Source organism: Protobothrops mucrosquamatus, unplaced genomic scaffold (assembly GCF_001527695.2).
Source record: "Protobothrops mucrosquamatus isolate PMUCROS unplaced genomic scaffold, P.Mucros_1.0 scaffold5098, whole genome shotgun sequence".
Lineage (NCBI taxonomy): Eukaryota > Metazoa > Chordata > Lepidosauria > Squamata > Viperidae > Protobothrops > Protobothrops mucrosquamatus.
The window spans coordinates 48615-68001 of record NW_015390973.1 but is presented as its reverse complement, the minus strand read 5'-3'; the positions used below and the strand labels follow the sequence as shown (position 1 = coordinate 68001).

The following is a 19387-nucleotide window of genomic DNA, read 5'->3' as shown; positions in this document are numbered from 1 at the left end:
CCCCCATGCTGGTTCAGGAATTCTGGGAGTTGAAGTCCACGAGTCATGAAGGGGCCATAGTTCCCCCATGCTGGTTCAGGAATTCTGGGAGTTGAAGTCCACGAGTCATGAAGAGGCCATAGTTCCCTCATGCTGGCTCAGGAATTCTGGGAGTTGGTCCACGAGTCATGAAGAGGCCATATTTCCCTCATGCTGGCTCAGGAATTCTGGGAGTTGAAGTCCACGAGTCATGAAGGGGCCATAGTTCCCCCATGCTGGTTCAGGAATTCTGGGAGTTGAAGTCCACGAGTCATGAAGAGGCCATAGTTCCCTCATGCTGGCTCAGGAATTCTGGGAGTTGAAGTCCACGAGTCATGAAGAGGCCATAGTTCCCTCATGCTGGCTCAGGAATTCTGGGAGTTGAAGTCCACGAGTCATGAAGAGGCCATAGTTCCCTCATGCTGGCTCAGGAATTCTGGGAGTTGAAGTCCACGAGTCATGAAGAGGCCATAGTTTCCTCATGCTGGCTCAGGAATTCTGGGAGTTGAAGTCCACGAGTCATAAAAGAGCCAAGGTTGCCTACCCCTGAGTTAGGAAGACAGCTTGTTAAGGGAATCTGGCGTATCAGAAGATCTCAAAAGGGGATCACATGAGCTTGGGACACCTCCAACCGTGTCGTAAATATGAGCCAGTTGCCCAGTGTCCGGATTTGGATCACGTGACCATGTGGACGCTACAACAGTTGTTAAGTATGAACAATGGTCATGAGTCCCTTTTTTTCAGTGCCGTTGTAAGTTTGAACGGTCACTAAAGGAATGGTTGTAACTGAAGGACCACCCAGATGTCCATTTTGAACAGTTTTATAAACTCCCTACCAGTATATGAAAAAAGAATCCTGATTTTTCTACATGTTTTCCTACCTAGGCCGTTCTCATTGCTGGAACTGGGTATGTCTAGTTTAATGAAAAGAAGGATGAGGGGTGACAGGATAGCAGTGCTCCAATATTTGAGGGGCTGCCCCAAAGAAGAGGGAGTCAAGCTATTCTCCAAAGCGCCTGAAGGCAGGAGAAGAAGCAGCGGATGGAAACTCATCAAGGAGAGAAGCAACCTGGAACTGAGGAGAAACTTCCTGACAGTTAAAACAATTAACCAGTGGAACAACCTGCCTCCAGAAGTTGTGAATGCTCCAACACTGGAAGTAGTAGTAGTAGTAGTAGTAGTAGTAATAGTAGTAATAGTAATAATAGTAATAATAGTAATAATAAAGTTGGAAGGGACCTTGGAGGTCATCGAGTCCAACCTCCTGCTCAGGCAGGAAACCCTATACCATTTTGGACAAATGGCTGTCCAGTCTCTTCTTAAAAACTTCCAGTGTTGGAGTATTCGCCGCTTCTGGAGGCAGGTTGTTCCACTGGTTAATTGTTCTAACTGCCAGGAAGTTTCTCCTTAGTTCCAGGCTGCTTCTCTCCTTGATTAGTTTCCATCTTTTGCTTCTTGTCCTGCCTTCAGGCGCCTTGGAAAATAGCTTGACTCCCTCTTCTTTGGGGCAGCCCCTGACATATTGGAACACTGCTATCATGTCCCCCCTCTTTTAAAAAGAGACTGGACAGCCATTTGTCTGAAATGGTCTAGGGCAGGGGTAGGGTTAGGATTAGCTCAGGAATTCTGGGAGTTGAAGTCCACGAGTCATAAAAGAGCCAAGGTTGCCTACCCCTGGTCTAGGGTTTCCTGCCTGAGTGGGGGGTTGGACTAGATGACCTCCAAGGTCCCTTCCAACTCTTCTTTCTGTTATTTTGTTATAATGGCAGACAGGCAGGTTTGTGTGTAATAACCTGCTGAATCTTTTATCAGATAACTTGGATCAAGCTTTTCTTCCTCTCTTGATTTGCTGGGCTTCGGGTTATTCTCTCCGCCTGCAGCATTGTTTACAGAGCAGTTCTCTTTGGGCTGAACGTCAGCAGCTTCAGCTCGTACCTGGAAATGTTGATGACTCAAGGGGCTGTTATCACCACCTTGGGCATTGCCCAGACCAAAAATAGCCTGTTTCCAAGGACTTATCGAACTGGAAGAAATAAAGGTTATAAGGACTACAGCAACTGAACTACATATAATTCTCAACATACGAGCGTAATGGAGCCTGCTCGTTAACAGTCGTATCTTGGGATGTTTTCTGCAGCGGTCATTAAGCAAACATCACGGTGGTTAACCAGTGGTTTGTTATAGGTGCAGTTTTGCCAGAAGCAAGAAGTGTAGGTTTTCAGCAAAACGGTCATAAAATGTGATTGCATGACTGGGGGATGCTGCAAACAGCTGTTACATGTGAAGTTTGATCAGATTACTACATTGGATCTTTGAATCTGGGTTATAAGTCCCTTTTTGGGGGTTGTTGTAACTATGAATGGTAGCTAAATAACTGGTCATAAGTCAAGGATCACCTGTACTTCCCATATGGAACCTGTTTATTTTTAAAAACAATGTTTATCAGTGTTGGCAATTTTTAAGATGGGTGGACTTCAGCTGGCTGGGGAATTCTGGGACTTGAAGTCCAACCATCTTAAAGCAGTCTGGCTGGGGAATTCTGGGAGTGTGTCCTCCCCTCTTAAAGCAGTCTGGCTGGGGAATTCTGGGACTTGAAGTCCAACCATCTTAAAGCAGGCTGGCTGGGGAATTCTGGGACTTGAAGTCCAACCATCTTAAAGCAGGCTGGCTGGGGAATTCTGGGAGTGGAAGTCCACCCCTCTTAAAGCATGCTGGCTGGGGAATTCTGGGACTTGAAGTCCATCCATCTTGACACATTTCTATTAAGGGAATCTTTTTACTCTCTACAATTGCTCTGAACCCTAACTAGCTGATCACCTACCCACAATCCCTGGATCTTTGGCGCATCCCCTGAATACATGGTTATCCTCTTCCAGGCCTGCACTGGCCTTCACTCAAAGCTAGGCCGTGGCAACTTAACTCCAGAAGTTGTGGGTGCTCCAACACTGAAGGTTTTTAAGAGATTGGACAATCATTTGTCTGAAATGGTCTAGGGCAGGGGTAGGCAACCTTGGCTCTTTTATGACTCGTGGACTTCAACTCCCAGAATTCCTAAGCCGGCATGGCTCAGCATGGAAACCTCTCCATTTCTCCTCAGCATGGCTGGCTCAGGAATTCTGGGAGTTGAAGTCCACGAGTCATAAAAGAGCCAACATTGCCTACCTCTGGTATAGGGTCTCCTGCCTGAGCAGGGGGGTGGACTAGAAGACCTCCCAGGTCCCTTCCAACTCTGTTAATTCTGTTATTCTCTTAACTCCTCTCTATACGTGTGCACGATCGGTCTGAATCCGAAAAGGGAAAACTTTAACTGTTGTCCTCTGTTTTCAGCGCAGTCAACATGGGCACCGATATGCTGGAACTTGACTGCCATTTAACCAAGGATGAACAAGTGGTGGTGTTGCACGACAGGAATCTGAAGCGGTCGACCGGGGTGGACGTCAATATAGCCGACCTCAAATACTCAGTAAGTTCAAGTAAGCACCCTTCTCTTCCTTTTGTTTGCCAAAGGCCATCAGCCGGTCGAGAGACGGTACCCACAGCCTTGCCAAACTCCCAGGGCCTCAGCTCCTGCCTTTAAGTGTCAGAGGGTAAGCATGCCCAAGTGATTCAGGCTTACAATGAATAGGTCAGTGATGGCGAACCTTTTAGAGACCGAGTGCCCAAAACCTGGCCCCGCCCCTCCTCCACCCCCTGCCCCGCCCCCACCCCGCCTGCCCGCAGGGCCACTCATCGCCTCCAGGGCCTGCCGCAGATCGCCCAGCAGCGCCAAGGCAGCCACGCCCTCTGCCTGTGCCCCGCAGCATCAACTGTGCGCAATGGGGCGTGAGGGCAGAGTCTTGTCTACGCTGCCTGGCTGCCATGTCCTCGGCTGCACTGCTCCGCGTGGGCCACGCTTGGGGGTGACTCTTCTCCAGAAGGGCTGCTGGTGAGGGGGTCCCGGGGGGAGGCAAGGCTGGGGTAACGGCACGTGTACCCACAGAGAGGGCTCTGAGTGCCGCCTCTGGCACCCGTGCCATAGGTTCGCCACCACTGGTCTAGTTTAATGAAGAGAAGGACGAGGGGGGACATGATAGCAGTGTTCCAATATCTCAGGGGTTGCCCCAAAGAAGAGGCAGTCAAGCTATTCTCCAAAGTGCCTGAAGGCAGGACAAGAAGCAACGGATGGAAACTAATCAAGGAGAGAAGCAACCTGGAACTAAGGAGAAACTTCCTGACAATTAGAACAATTAACCAGTGGAACAACCTGCCTCCAGAAGCGGTGAATGCTCCAACACTGGAAGTTTTTAAGAAGAGACTGGACAGCCATTTGTCAGAAATGGTATAGGGTTTCCTGCCTGAGCAGGGGGTTGGACTAGATAACCTCCAAGGTCCCTTCCAACTTTATTATTATTGTTGTTGTTGTTGTTGTTGTTGTTGTTGTTATTATTATTATTATTATTATTATTATTATTATTATTATTATTATTTAGCAACAGAAGTTCTTATCCCAATTGGGATCCTACATCAAGGACTACCTGTATAAGCACTAACGATTTCTAGTGAACGTTGAGGGATTAAAGCAAAGTGACCTTGGATAAAGTTTATTCTGATTTTACGTCTCTGAACCTCTCTGTATTTAAGCTGACATTTTCTTCTTTTCAAAGGAACTCCCTCCGTATCTCTACAAGTTGGATGTCACTTTCCAGAGAGGTAATAATTTGAAGATCTGAATGTTTGCAGAATATGCATTTGGGGGGGGGGTTATTGCTACATTGCAGCCTGGTCTATCAGCATTCCTAACTTGAAATTGGAGTGTCTGTTGCTCTCTTTAACATCATACTTTCAAAGCAGTTGAGAGTCCATGAAGATCCTCAGTCATCCAGGTCATGGTTGTCCCAAAGGTGCTTTTTCACAAGGCAACTGGACTTTCTTGTTTTTCTTTTTCCTTTCTTCACTTCTCATCCCAGAAGCTTCTTCAGCTATGACTGGAGGGTGGGGAATGGAAGGATTTATATTCCTTGCAGACCACTGGTCATTTGCCTTCTTTTAGAGCAGACATGTCAAACACACAAGGCCCGGGGGCCGGATGCGGCCCGTGAAATGGTTTCATGTGGCCCGCAAAGCCATCATGGAAACAGTGAGGGAATGGCCCCCGCTGCCTTGGCCCTGGCCTAGGCCGGCCGGGAGCCAATGTACAATTTTGTGGTGGCCGTCTATGCTGAAACGCATTCAGTCTTAGCTCCACAAGGCCGTCTGGAAACAGCAAGGAACCAGCCCCTGCCGTGTCGCCCCCACCCCCTGGGTGCATGCTGGGTGCATGCTGAGGAATGAAGAAATGGACCATGCCTTGGTGCTTGCCCCGGTCCCACCCCCTTCTGCCAGAGACCCTCAGATCTGTCCCACTCCTGCCCAGGCCCCCCACAGGCACCCTTGACGCGAACGATGTAGAGCTGGCCATGCCCGCCCAGTAGGCCACAGCCACTCCATCCACGCCCACCCAGTAGGCTGCACCCACCCTGGCCACACACACCCCGAGGGCAGTCGCAATGCTGATGCGGCCCTCAATGAAATTGAGTTTGACGCCCCTGTTTTAGAGTATCCTTGAGGCCACTTGGAGGTTTGTCTGTGTCCTCAGGGTCACCTGAGTGGTGCAAATGGGTGTGGAGCCTTCTTGGAACTGCTGAAAGCACCATGTTGTCGACTGGAGATAGATGGTGTTGTGTCCCTCCCCCTCCGTTGAGGGAGGGCTGCTCAATTTTGACCCAGATGGCCTCTTTGACCCCTTTTTCAAACCACTGGTCCTCCCTGTCCAAAATGTGGACTTTGCTGTCTTCGAAAGAGCGGCCTTTGTCTTTTAAATGCAAATGGTCCATCAATCTTAAAAGCATTTTTGGCTGGGGAATTCTGGGACTTGAAGTCCACCTATCTTAAAGTTGCCAACGTTGAGAACCCCTGCTCTAAAAAAAAAATATCCAGGATCACTCGTATGCTGGGATTCCTCCATTTTCCTCTTTTTTTACTGATAGGGTTTACATGTCAGCTCAGCCTTGTGTGAATCCAACTGTGGCAGATTCATTGAATAGCCGCCAGGATGGATGTTTTAGCTCTCCAGCAATGCAGCGAGAATGTTCTGGATGTGAGAATGTCCCAGGGTCCTTCTCCTGGAAGACATTGAGATGGGACCAGCTCTTGGAGACAGACCCAAATGAGAAGGGTTTGCACCGTCATCTGTCTTTTGAGAGTTACAAATCCAGGGTTATTTCTATGGGGGATCTGGGTGCCCACCGGCCCAGGGCAGCTGCCAATAGCAATAGCACTTAGACTTATAATACTTGAGTCGGGCAGGATCGAACTCCTGACGGTGGGCAGAGTTTGCCTGCAATACTGCATTCTAACCATGCACCACCATGACAAGGAAGGAAGGAAGGAAGGAAGGAGAAAAAGGAGGGAGAGAAAGAAAGGAAGCAAGCAAGCAATAGCAATAGCACTTAGACTTACATACCATTTCACAGTGCTTTACAGCCCTCTCTAAGCAATTTACAGGATCAGTGTATGGCCCCCAACAATCTAGGTCCTCATTTTATCGACCCCGTAAGGACGGAAGGCTGAGTTGACCTTGAGCCGGGCAGGATCAAACTCCTGATGGTGGGCAGAGTTTGCCTGCAATACTGCATTTTAACCACTGTGCCACCATAACAAGGAAGGAGAAGCAAGGAAAGGAGAAGGAAGGAAGGAAGGAAGGAAGGAAGGAAGGAAGGAAGGAAGGAAGGAAGGAAAAGGGAGGGAGAGAAAGGAAGGAAGCAATAGCAATAGTACTTAGATTTATATACCGCTTCACGGTATTTTACAGCCTTCTATGAGTGGTTTACAGAGTCAGCCCCTTGCCCTCAACAATCCGGGTCCTCATTTTATCGACCTTGGAAGGACGGGAAGGCTGAGTCAACCTTGAGCCGGTGAGACGCGAACTGTCAATCTGTCAATAAGTTCCCCATATCCTCAGCAGCCACCAAATTCTGCTTGTGTACCTCAGAATGCCCGTGTGAAGGTGAAGACAAACGCATCCCTCTCCTTCAAGAGGTGTTTGAGGCCTTTCCCCACACGCCAGTCAACATCGACATCAAAGTGAACAATGACCAGCTGATTAAGAAGGTAAGTCTCATTCCACCTCCTCCTTTAGGTTCTCCTCGCTTGTCGCTGGGCCAATGATGGCTTTGAAGGGAGGGCAACAGTGGCCAGGTTCCTCAAGGGTGGTCAGGCAGGAGAAGCGGGGAACGCATTATCCTCATGGCTGTAGTCTAAACTGGTGTTTCCCAAGCTTACGATAAGTGGACTTCAACTCCCAGAATTCCCCAGGCAGAATGCTTGAGGGACAATTAACCAGTGGAACAGCTTGCCTCCAGAAATTGTGGGTGCTCTATCACTGGAGATTTTTAAGAAGAGACTGGACAGTCACTTGTCTGAGATGGGTCCTCCTGCTTGAGCGGGGGGGCCTGGACTAGAAGACCTCCAAGGTCCCTTCCAGCTCTATTCTAAGATGAGTGGACTTCAACTCCCAGAATTCCCCAGACAGCATGCTTTAAGATGAGTGGACTTCAACTCCCAGAATTCCCCAGCCAGCAGGTTTTAAGATGGGTGGACTTCAATACCCAGAATTCCGCAGACAGCATGCTTTAAGATGAGTGAACTTCAACTCCCAGAATTCCCCAGGCAGCATGCTTTAATATGGGTGGACTTCAACTCCCAGAATTCCCCAGGCAGCAGGTTTTGGGGGGGGGTGGACTTCAACTCCCAGAATTCCCCAGCCAGCCAAGCTGGATGTTCAAGGTCCACACATCTTAAAGTTGTCATGCTTGAGAAACGTATTGGTCTAAGGCATCCTTACTAGAAAGAGGTGGGCTAAAAGTTGGGAATACAAGAAAGTCCATGACCTGGATGACTTAAGAATTTCCATAGACCTCTAGATTGATAATTCAGCAAGTAATGTAGGACCCCACTCAAACTGATAGATCAGATTGTTGTTTTTTTAAAAAAAATTCTATTGTTCTTAGGTTTCCGAATTGGTTCGCTCGTATAAACGAGAACATTTGACGGTTTGGGGCAGCGTCAGCCACGAGGTTGTGGAAAAGTGTCACAAAGAGGTAAATACAATTATAGCCCTGTTGGTTTTACCCTCCCTTTTTTTTTAACGTAGGGCCCAAAATTTCTGTACATTTTTATGGAGGGTTCCTGTGGAGGCCTCAGATTAAATTTCCATGTCCATGTATGACACGTTTGTGTGGGTGGTTTGTATCTTCATTAGTTTAATGAAAGGAAGGACTACGGCAGGGGTAGGCAACCTTGGCTCTTTTATGACTCGTGGACTTCAACTCCCAGAATTCCTGAGCCAGCCACGCTGAGGGAAAAGGGAGAGGTTTCCAAGCTGAGCCATGCTGGCTCAGGAATTCTGGGAGTTGAAGTCCACGAGTCATAAAAGAGCCAAGGTTGCCTACGCCAGGACTAGGGGGTGACATGATAGCAGTCTTCCAGTATCTCAGGGGCTGCCCCAGAGAAGAGGGAGTCAAGCTATTCTCCAAAGCGCCTGAAGGCAGGACAAGAAGCAACGGATGGAAACTCCTCAAAGAGAGAAGCAACCTAGAACTGAGGAGAAATTTCCTAATTCAGTGGGTGGATTAGGTTCAGGGACGAGAGCATGTTTCCGTTTACTATGGCTTCAGCGGAGTAAACAAAATAGAACAAACCTCAGAAACAACTCGGCCTGGGTTGTTTGAAGAGAAAGAACAAAATGGCCTCTGATGTCAAGCAAACAGAGGGAGAGAATCAGAACCGGTGGGTTTAAGCAGAAAGGAAGGCGTTTTAGGCTGGGCAACAAGAAGAGCATCCCGAATGTTCAAGGCGTTAGCCAGCGGAACAGCCCGCCACATGAAATGCCGTTCTCCAAAGCACCTGAGGGGCAGCACAAGAAGCAACGGATGGAAACGCCTCAAGGAGAGAAGTAACCTGGAACTAAGGAGAAATTTCCTAATTCAGTGAGTGGATTAGGTTCAGGGACGAGAGCATGTTTCCGTTTACTGTGGCTTCAGCGGAGTAAACAAAATAGAACAAACCTCACAAACAACTCGGCCTTGGTTGTTTAAAGAAAAAGAACAAAATGGCCTCTGACGTCAAGCAAACAGAGGGAGAGAATCAGAACTGGTGGGTTTAAGAAGCAACGGATGGAAACTAACCAAAGAGAGAAGCAACCTTGGAACTAAGGAGAAATTTCCTGACATTTAGAACGATTAATCAGTGGAACAACCTGCCTCTGGAAGTTGTGGGTGCTCCATAGGAAGAGATTGGACAACCATTTATTTGAAATGGTGTAGGGCAGGGGTCTTCAAACCTGGCCCTTTTATGACTTGTGGACTTCAACTCCCAGAATCGCGTGCCTGGCTGAGGAATTCTGGGAGTCGAAGTCCACAAGTCATAAAAGGGCCAAGTTTGAAGACCCCTGGTATAGGGTTTCCTGCCTGAGCAGGGGGGCTGGACTAGAAGACCTCCAAGGTCCCTTCCAACTCTGTTACACTGTTATTCTCAGATGAATTTTTGAGCGACATTCCCTAAAATGGAAGCCTGTCATTTAATTAACCTTCCCTCCATGTCCCTGGGTTTCTCTGCCTTCAGAACAGCCACATCCCCATCCTGTTCTGCTTGCGCCGTGTCCTTCTTCTCCTCGGTCTCTTCTACACTGGCCTTCTTCCTTTCTTTCCCATCACGGAGGACTTTTTGGAGATCCCCATGCCGTCCATCTTCCTCAAGTAAGTGGCTGTTCGGCTTCGGCAACGAGCGAGTCTTGTATCATGGATGTACAGGCAGTCCTCGACTTACGACGGTTCACTTGGTGACCATTCAGAGTTTCCGCGGCACTGAAAATGAGCGACTTTACGACCGTTTTTCGCACTTACGACGGCATCCCCCCACGGTCGCGTGATCAAAATTCAGACACTTGGCAGTGGATTCATGTCCATGATCATGTCCCAGATCATGTGATCCGCACTTGCGACCTTCTGACAAGCAAAGTCGATGGGGGAAGCCGGATTCACTTAGCAACCGTGTTCCTAATTTAACAACTGGAGTGATTCCCTTAACAATTCTGGCAAGAAGATCTTTAAATGGGGCAAAATTCACCGCACAAATGTCTCACTTAACAACATCAATTTGGGGCTCAATTGTGGTCGTAAGTCGAGGACTACCTGTATTGATTATTTTATTGATCGAAAATCACCCCAGAGCTTTCTAGAGTCAGGGTAAATACGTGCCGCTTGCCAAGCACCAGGATGTTGGTCAGATGACCCTGGGGATGTTTCAATAGCCGTAAGTCGGTCTGAAGTCACTTTTTTTCCCCAGTGCCGTTGTACCTTTGAGCGGTCACTAAATGAATGGTTGTAAGTCAAGGACTTGCCTGTAAGCGCCACTTCTGTTATTTTAATTTCAGACAGAAAGACTCAGAGAAGATTTCAAGGAGCCAGCGATTCACCATATGGCTTATTGACGTGTAAGGTTCCCTTCTTTCTTGAGCTCTCGGTTTCATTCTGTCTTTCTTCTCTCCCTTCTCCATCATTTCCTCCCATCCCATTGTCTTTCTGGGTAATCATTGTCTCTTTTCTAAGCCACGGGCCCTGTGCTAGAGGCATCCACTCCGCTTCCCGGATTCATTGGTTACTTTTTGCGGGTTGGCCGATCTCTCAACGAGGCTGCCTGTTGCATCTCTGCAGGATTCCAGGACTCCTTCTAAGTTAGCCTGCTCTGAGCAGAGAATAAATCCTTCTCCAGCACTGGAGATGGAGGATCCACAGAATGGGTTGAGACTGTATTCCTGCCCAATCAGATCAAGTCAGCCAAAGTTGTCACGCCCCGTCCTGGTTTCCAGATCCCAGTCTTGACTTGATCTTGCCCAGGACAGAACGTACAACTCTGGCTCTTAGGTATAGTCTAGTCTATTTTGTGGATCTTCCATCTAAACTTTATTATTCCATTTGACTATTAATTCGGATTTCTTCCAAATTTGTCTTATTTTCAGCCACCCTTTGCCTAGCTCTGTAGTGGGGGGAGAATAAAAGATCATAGGAAGTTAGAAGGGGGCCCCTTCTCTCTTCCCTCCCCCCAGGAGCTTTAATAATTTAGGACAAGGTGGCTGAATTCCCGTAGTCTGACGGCCGTTAGACCCCAGGGAACACTCCGGAGCTCGCGGCTGCGGCTCCGGCGCCGGTAGGGCCTAAAAGACAACTGCTCCGAGAAACATCTATTCGGTAGCAGGACAAGCCCCGCCGAATTCGGCAGCTCTCGGCTTCCTAATAACCGAAAGACTCCTTCCAAGCACGCGCGCGGTTCAAACGGGCTCCCGATCAGAAATTCATCGCTGATCGGAGATTTGGAACCGCGTTGCAGGCCCCGTAAGAGGCGGGCAGCGTGCTGTTCTGTAGGGGACCTGCCTTCCCCTCAGCTTCATCAACTGTTGTTTGCGCGCGCGGCCGCCATTTTTAAAACGGCGCGATCGCGGAGCAATTAGGACCCTTTCGGTTCAAGGGGGCAGTTTTGGAGGCATTTCTCCCTTTTGGTGGGCTCCTAGCCCCAACTAATATCCGTTTACGCCCGCGTTTGAGCTTCGCGGCGAGCCGGTGTCCGATATTCGGGCGCGGCCGCCATTTTGAACGCGCGGCCGCGAAACTGGGCCTCCTCGGAGCTTGGTAAATTCGACAGCTATCGCGTGCAGCCGCCATCTGACCACGCTGCACAAGCAGCTTGTTGCTGAATTTGCCAACTTCGCGTAGGAGGACTCTCCTCGGTGGAGCCTTGCAATCCCCAGGGGAACGAGTCCAGCAACATTTTGGGGGCCTCCCTTTCTCAGTCAGGCCGCCATTTTGGGCTCTGGCTGCCATTTTAGGGTCAAGTAAAAAAATACCCTCACATAGGCCTGGGAGTCCAGATCTGGCCTCAACAGTACTAAATCCCTAAATTACATTCACAATACCAGCGTTTGGGCTTATAACTACTATTTGGGTTTTCTCCTTCTCAGTCTTGGTGTCTCCTGCGGCAATCTAGGCCTCATTATCGTTTGGGCTCGGAGGAGTACCTTCCTGTGCTCCTGCCTTTAGGCCTCAGGATATTAGGTGGTCCCACAGAGCACCTTTATTATCCTCTTTGAGCAGAGCGGATTCCAGGTATACCCGCTGTGTGTCTGTTCTGTCCGCATAAGGAGTCAGCTGCTCTTACAGTGTCCGGGTTTCCAGACGTACCAGATAGTGCGCCTGTCCTTCCCGTTGACTGAATTTCTCTTGATACCGGGGGGTCCCCACGAGTCCCTGTGTTATCAGAGAATGGAGGCTACTGACCCTCCATCTAGGGGTATTGTCCCCGCTTCAGCGGTCCCCTCAACTTCTGCCCAACCTCCTATGGAGGAATCTAATAAGACCTCATCCAAAAATAAGGTCAGATCTACTAACAAAACCTCCAAGAGGGCAGAGAAACAGGCTAACAGGAGACACCAAGCCTTGGAAAAAGAATTCTCTAGGGCGCAAAAAATTGCTAGAATGGATAATCCCCAAACTGAGGATCTGGCCTATGCCCACATGCCCCTGACATCAGTTGCACGTACACAGCATGGAACTCCGGAGGCTACTTTCACCCCCACAGCAGCTGGGCTTCGTCCAGTTGAGTCTCCTTCCTTCCCTTCAGAGGAGCGATTGGCCCTATTAATTGCGCAGGCGGTTGACCGAGCACTTGAAGCAAGGGCCGTGCCTCCTAGACCGATAAGTAGTGATCATCTGTCCATGATTGATCAAGAACCTGAGACTCAGTATGCACCCTCCTCCCCTTCTGGATCCTCATATTCTGAGGGGTTGTCTCTTCAGGCCCAAGACAATGAGCAGGAGTTCCCTATGTCTGAAGAGGAGGAATCCTCTACTCAGGCCCCTTCATTCAGTGGTATGTTTAACCCTTCCTCCTTTGTGACCTTACTCCGCAAGGCCTCATCCACAGCACAACCCGGAGCTGAGTCCTCCTTGTCAACTGTCACGGTTTCCCCTGACTCAGAATTCGATCCTAACTTTACTGAGCCAGTGACAACTCAACACCGGATTCCTTGTCCCCCCATGTTTTTGACCGCTGTCAAAAAACAATGGGCATCTCCGGCTTCCCTTCCTCTCCCAAGTGCCACGGACAAAAAACTTTACAACGTGGCCAAAGACTTGGAGGAGGCCCTAGAGGTGCCTGCTGTGGACGAACCTTTTGGACCCTTAGTTTCCCCTACCGCTATAGCGGGAGATGTTTCTGATGCTCTCAAGGCGGATGACCGTGTGAGTTAGCCTTTCGTAAGACTCACCAGGCGACTGGTTGGGCAATTAGAGCGGCCACTTCGGCATCCTTTTTCAACAGAGCTGCCCACCGTTGGCTTAAACAGCTCCAAGCCCGTACCCCGGAAGACGACATTCAGTCACAACAGGAACTTAGTAAGATGGTGGCGGCCCTGGAATATGCATCAGATGCAACTCTCCAAGCCTCCAAGTTTGCCTCCAAGGCCATGGCATCCAACATTTCGGGACGCCGCATGCTTTGGCTCAAACATTGGCACGCGGATGCCAAGTCTAAGTGGCGTCTGGCGGCGGCTCCATACCAAGGAGGCAAACTGTTTGGCGAGGCTTTGAATCCCTACCTCACCGAGAATAAGGATAAGCGTAAGGTCCTTAGCCATATTCTCAAGAAACCAGAGAAGCGTCAAAATTATTTTTCCCGTCGACAATCCTTTCGGGCCGGGAACAGGTATAATTACTCACAACCTTTCCGCCCCTTTCCGGCCAGACAGGACAGACAGGACAAGCAGTATGACCGACAGGCAACCAAACCCAGGCAGCAGTTTCAGGGTAAGCGGCCCTTTCGAGGGAGCGGCCGGCCTTTCCGTCGCTCCAGGTGACTCCCTGACGGTCCCTCCCATAGGGGGCAGACTGTCCCTGTTCGCCCACCAATGGGAGGCTACCACCACGGACGCATGGGTCCTAAAAACCATAAATTCAGGCCTTTACCTGGAGTTCAACTCCGTCCCACCGACCAGATTCATTTCTTGCCCATACCCTCGAAATCAGGCCAAGAGGGCTCTGATGGGCGAAGCCATCCAGCATCTGCTGGACATACGAGCCATAGAAACCGTTCCGGAGGACCAGATAGGTCGGGGATTTTACTCCATACTCTTTGTCGTACCAAAGGCGTCAGGGGGATGGAGGGCCATTTTGGACCTAAAGGCCTTAAATTATCATCTTGTATATCGCAAATTCAAGATGCAGACGCTCAGATCCATCTTAGGGAGCGTAAGGAAGGGGGACTTCCTGACGTCTATCGACCTCACGGAAGCATACCTCCATGTCCCCATCTCTCTCGCCCACCGGAGTTTCCTATGGTTCGTATACAAGGGCCGTCATTATCAATACAAGGCCCTTCCCTTCGGTCTTTCATCAGCTCCCAGGGTGTTTACCAAGATCCTGGCGGTCCTAGCAGCTCACTTAAGGATGGTACCTGTCAGGGTCCAGTGTTATCTGGACGACATCCTGATCCAATCGTCTTCCATCCACGCCGCCGGGACAGATCTCAAACTGGTGGTAAAGCTGCTCCAGGACCATGGGTTCTCGGTAAACTTCCCCAAGAGCCACTTGGTCCCCACTACAAGACTACTGCATTTAGGGGCCATTATAGACACGAAGGAGTGTCGGGTGTATTTGTCTCAGGAGCGCAGGGACAATTTGAAAAAGTCCATCCTCCAGATTCGCAGGGGAAGGACAGCGTCCGTCCTCAGCTTATCAAAACTACTAGGTCAAATGATCTCAACGATCACAATTGTCCCATGGTCCAGACTTCACTCCAGGGAACTGCAGTGGTTTCTGCTTCCCTTTCAGAGGCAGAACCTCAGCGCCTCTCACCAGAGGGTGAAGCTCACACATCAGGTCCTGAGGTCTTTCTCATGGTGGCTGTCCCCCGCCGTGCTCAAAGGGTCGCGGTTCAAGGAACCGGATCGGACACTACTCACAACCGATGCCAGCCAGTTTGGCTGGGGTGCACACCTACAATCAAATTGGACACAAGGTCGTTGGTCCCACTCGGACCTTCGACACGATATAAATTGGCTGGAGCTTCGGGCTATACACCTAGCCCTACGACATTTCCGCGACCTGGTGCGACACCGTCACGTGCTGGTCCTCACGGACAACGTGACGGCCAAAGCCCATGTGAACAGGCAGGGGGGTACTCGTTCCCGATCTCTTCTCAATGAGTCAATGTTACTGGGAACCTGGGCGGAACACAATCTGGCTTCCATCAAAGCCGATCACATCTCGGGGAAGGACAATACTCAGGCCGACATGTTGAGCAGGACGACAGTAGACCACTCAGAGTGGAAGCTCCACCCGAGGGTCTTCAAGGAGGCGTGTCACCGCTTCGGCCTGCCGCTGGTGGACCTGTTTGCGTCCCCGGCCAATGCCCAACTACCACGGTTCTTCTCCCGATTCCCGTCTCACGGTGCGGAACAGACGGATGCGCTCCGCAATGCTTGGCCCCGGGGTCTGCTTTATGCATTCCCCCCTTTCCCTCTCCTCCCGGCGGTGGTACGCAAACTGCTCCGGGAGGAAGCGGAGATTCTGTTGGTAGCCCCTTATTGGCCAAGGAGGCCCTGGTTCGCCGACCTGATGAGCCTCTCCATCTCAGAACCATGGCGAATTCCCCCGGACAGGGTATCGCTCAGCCAGGGGTTGATCACCCATCCGGATCCCCAATGGCTACAGTTAGCCGTTTGGCACTTGAGCGCTCTTACTTGTCACAACAGTCTTGTTCAGTGAAGGTAATTGAGGTAATCCAGGCTTCCCGTTGCCCTTCCACGAACCGCATTTATGAGGCCACGTGGAAAAACTTTTGTACTTGGCTTTCCAGGCGTCACTTATCACTCTCACAACTCACTATTCCCCATATTCTGGAATTTTTGTTGGACGGTCTGGAGAGGGGCCTGGCCCCTAACACCTTACGCAGACAAGTAGCGGCTCTTTCTACCGTCCTCACTTGTGAATCCGTAGGTTCCTTAGGACACCACCCGCTGGTTCGCTCTTTCCTTAAAGGAGCAGCCAAATCCCGACCACCTACAGTGCATAGGTACCCTTCCTGGGAACTGCCTCGTGTACTTCGGGCCCTGATGAAGCCACCTTTCGAGCCCTTGGCGTCATGCAACCTGTGCCACTTGTCCCACAAAGTGGCTTTCTTGGTGGCCATTACATCAGCTCGACGAATCTCCGAGCTGGCTGCTCTATCGGTCCGCAAGGACCTTTGCATATTCCATTCAGACAGGGTGGTACTCCGACTTGATCCCACCTTCGTTCCGAAGGTGAACTAGCTTTTTCATAGGACCCAGGAGATTATCCTCCCGGACTTCTGTCCTAACCCTTCATGTACCCAGGAACGGCAATGGCATTGCTTAGATCTCCACAGGGCACTCCGTTACTATATTTCACGGACAGCGGATTTCCGTAAGTCAGAGGCCCTGTTTGTGTCCTTTCACCCTTCCTCCAGGGGTCGGAAGGTCTCCTCTTCCACGATCGGCAGGTGGATTAGGGCTTGCATCACTGGAGCTTATCAAGCAGAGTCATTGCCGGTTCCACAACGAGTGACAGCCCACTCCACACGGAGTGCGTCTACAACTGCGGCCTGGGCCACTCAAGCGTCCATCGAAGACGTCTGCAGAGCGGCCACTTGGTCCTCACCATCTCAATTCATTCGTCACTACAAAATTGATAAATTTGCCTCAGCAGAAGCCTCCTTCGGCAGGAGGGTTCTCCAACAAGTGGTACACCAAAGTGTCACTCCCGAAAGGTCTATTTCCCACCCTCAGGGACTATAAGCTTTGGTAGGTCCCATTCGGTGGATCCTCCATCTCCAGTGCTGGAGAAGGGGCGTTGTCTTACCTGAACGCCTTTTCTCAGCACGGAGATGGAGGATCCACATCCCTCCCTCAATTTCTGGGGGGTCCTAGTAACTAGGATATTTAGTTTGTGAGCCAGCACGTTCTTGGTCAGTCAATGGTTACGCTCGCGTCAAGACTGGGATCTGGAAACCAGGACGGGGCGTGACAACTTTGGCTGACTTGATCTGATTGGGCAGGAATACAGTCTCAACCCATTCTGTGGATCCTCCATCTCCGTGCTGAGAAAAGGCGTTCAGGTAAGACAACGCCCCTTCTGTCTGCCTGCCTGTATTTTTTTTTTTATTTAGTTGTATCCTGCCCTCATTATTTCTGCAAAGACCTCAGGGTCCAACAGACTTTTATACTACCCTATTTTCTCCACAATAACAACCGTGTGGGGTGGGGTGGGCTGAGAGAGAGAGAGACTGGCCCAAAGTTCCCCAGCTGGCTTTCATGCCTAAGGCAGGACTAGAACTCACTGTCTCCTAGCGATTGGCCCAAAGTCATCCAGTCGGCATTCATGCCTAAGGTGTGACTAGATCTCACAATCTCCTGGTGATTGGCCCAAGGTCACCCAGCCAGCTTTCCTGCTATGGTGTGACTAGAACTCACAATCTCCTGGTGATGGGCCCAAAGTAATCCAGTCAGTTTTCATGCTATGGTGTGACTAGAACTCACAACCTCCTGGTGATGGGCCCAAAGTCACCCAGCCAGCTTTCCTGCTATGGTGTGACTAGAACTCACAATCTCTTGGTGATTGGCCCAAAGTCACTCAGCCAGCTTTCATTCTATGGTGTGACTAGAACTCACAATCTCCTGGTGATGGGCCCAAAGTAATCCAGTCAGTTTTCATGCTAGGGTGTGACTAGAACTCACTGTCTCCTGCTTTCTAGCCTGGTGCCTTAGCCACTAGACCAGGGGTAGGCAACCTTGGCTCTTTTATGACTCGTGGACTTCAACTCCCAGAATTCCTGAGCCAGCACGGCTCAGCATGGAAACCTCTCCATTTTTCCTCAGCATGGTTGGCTCAGGAATTCTGGGAGTTGAAGTCCACGAGTCATAAAAGAGCCAAGATGGCCTACCCCTGCACTAGACCAAACTGGCTCTAAACTGCCCACGTTTCCAAACTGCCCATGTTTGGAAGCTGTTGCACTTCAGTCTTCGCTGCAGTCATGTCAGGGGTTAGCTCAACTTGTGACATGCCCAGAGACTCTGTTCCCGCTCCCAACACACGTTTATGACGAAAGATAGGCCAAGGGAAACCGAGTTTCTTCAAGGTCTGTTAACAACTGATGGATGGACAAGACTTTCTCTGCCTGAAAACCTCGTAACGTCTGACTCAATAAAATTCATCTTCCATTTTTTAAAAAAGTCTGTTCTTCATCATCTTGCGTTAATCTGTGTCCACTGTGCTGCTGACGACAGTTATTTCAACAGGTAGAAGCATCTCTGTATGTGGGGGGGGGGGTGTCAAAAAACCAAGATGGCTGCTGCAGTTCTGCGGCCAGCAAAATGGAGCCGGGCCTTGCTCACAGCCGCCATCTTGACTTTTTTCGATCCCCACCCGTGGAGTGGCCCAAATGCATTGTGTTAACTTTTATAAGCTATTAAAGTGCTATTTTGAGGAAAAAAGTGCTATTTTGAGGAAAAAGTAGGCTTGCAGGGTTTTTTTATCGGTCTCTATTTTGGAGGGAAAGGACAGTTGGACGTTGAACATGGAATGACAATGTTCCCTTTGCCATGTTTGCAGATTGTTAATGAGGAAATCCTTATTTGACCACCTCACTGCTCGGGGAATTCAGGTATAGTATTTTTGTGGGGGGTTTTTTTTGTTTTTTTTTACAAAATATTTGTCCATATCTCAAAAGCTTGAGGGGCAAGTCCTCGACTTAACAACCAAAACTGGGACCGGAATTTCTATCACTAAGCTGTTGTGCGGTTGTGAAGGGTGTCGCGGCCACTTTGATGGCCTTTTTTTGCCGTGATTGTTAAGCAAATCTCTAAAGTTGTCAGGCGAATCATGGCGATCACATGGCCTCAGGTGCTGCAGCTGTACTAAATGCATTCCAGTTGCCAAGTGGAGAGAGGTTTTTCCACGGACCCGCAGAGTGTGTGGTTTTGTGTGCTGCCTGCATTCTGCAAATGGGGCTCCGCTTGTTTGTGCGGACCAGTTGCTGGCATGCCGCAGCCCGGTACCAGGGTTGGGGACCCCTGTTCTAGAGGCAAGTTGTTCCACTGATTAATTGCTCTCACAGTTAGGAAGTTCTAGGTTGCTTCTCTCCTTGAATAGTTTCCATCAGTTTCTCTTCTCTCCTCTCCTTCCCTCCCATCTTCTCTTCTTTTTCTCTTCTCTCCTCTCCTCTCCTCCCTTCCCATCTTCTCTCCTCTCCTCCCCTCCCTCCTCCTCTCCTCCCCTCCCCTCCC

At 49.9% G+C, this 19387-nt stretch overlaps 1 protein-coding gene across 1 annotated transcript in view; it reads left to right on the top strand.

The window, feature by feature from the left end:
* Positions 1–3345: 3345 nt before the first annotated feature.
* GDPD1 (glycerophosphodiester phosphodiesterase domain containing 1) overlaps positions 3346–19387 on the top strand; it is a gene marked incomplete at its 5' end in the record, with an annotated part of 16918 nt that continues 876 nt past the window's right edge. The window contains 7 exons of the mRNA XM_015828918.1: positions 3346–3481; positions 4662–4707; positions 7028–7146; positions 8046–8135; positions 9658–9791; positions 10469–10528; positions 18714–18765. Of these exons, the coding sequence (XP_015684404.1) occupies positions 3346–3481; positions 4662–4707; positions 7028–7146; positions 8046–8135; positions 9658–9791; positions 10469–10528; positions 18714–18765 (637 nt within the window). The remainder of the gene's footprint in view (positions 3482–4661; positions 4708–7027; positions 7147–8045; positions 8136–9657; positions 9792–10468; positions 10529–18713; positions 18766–19387) is intronic.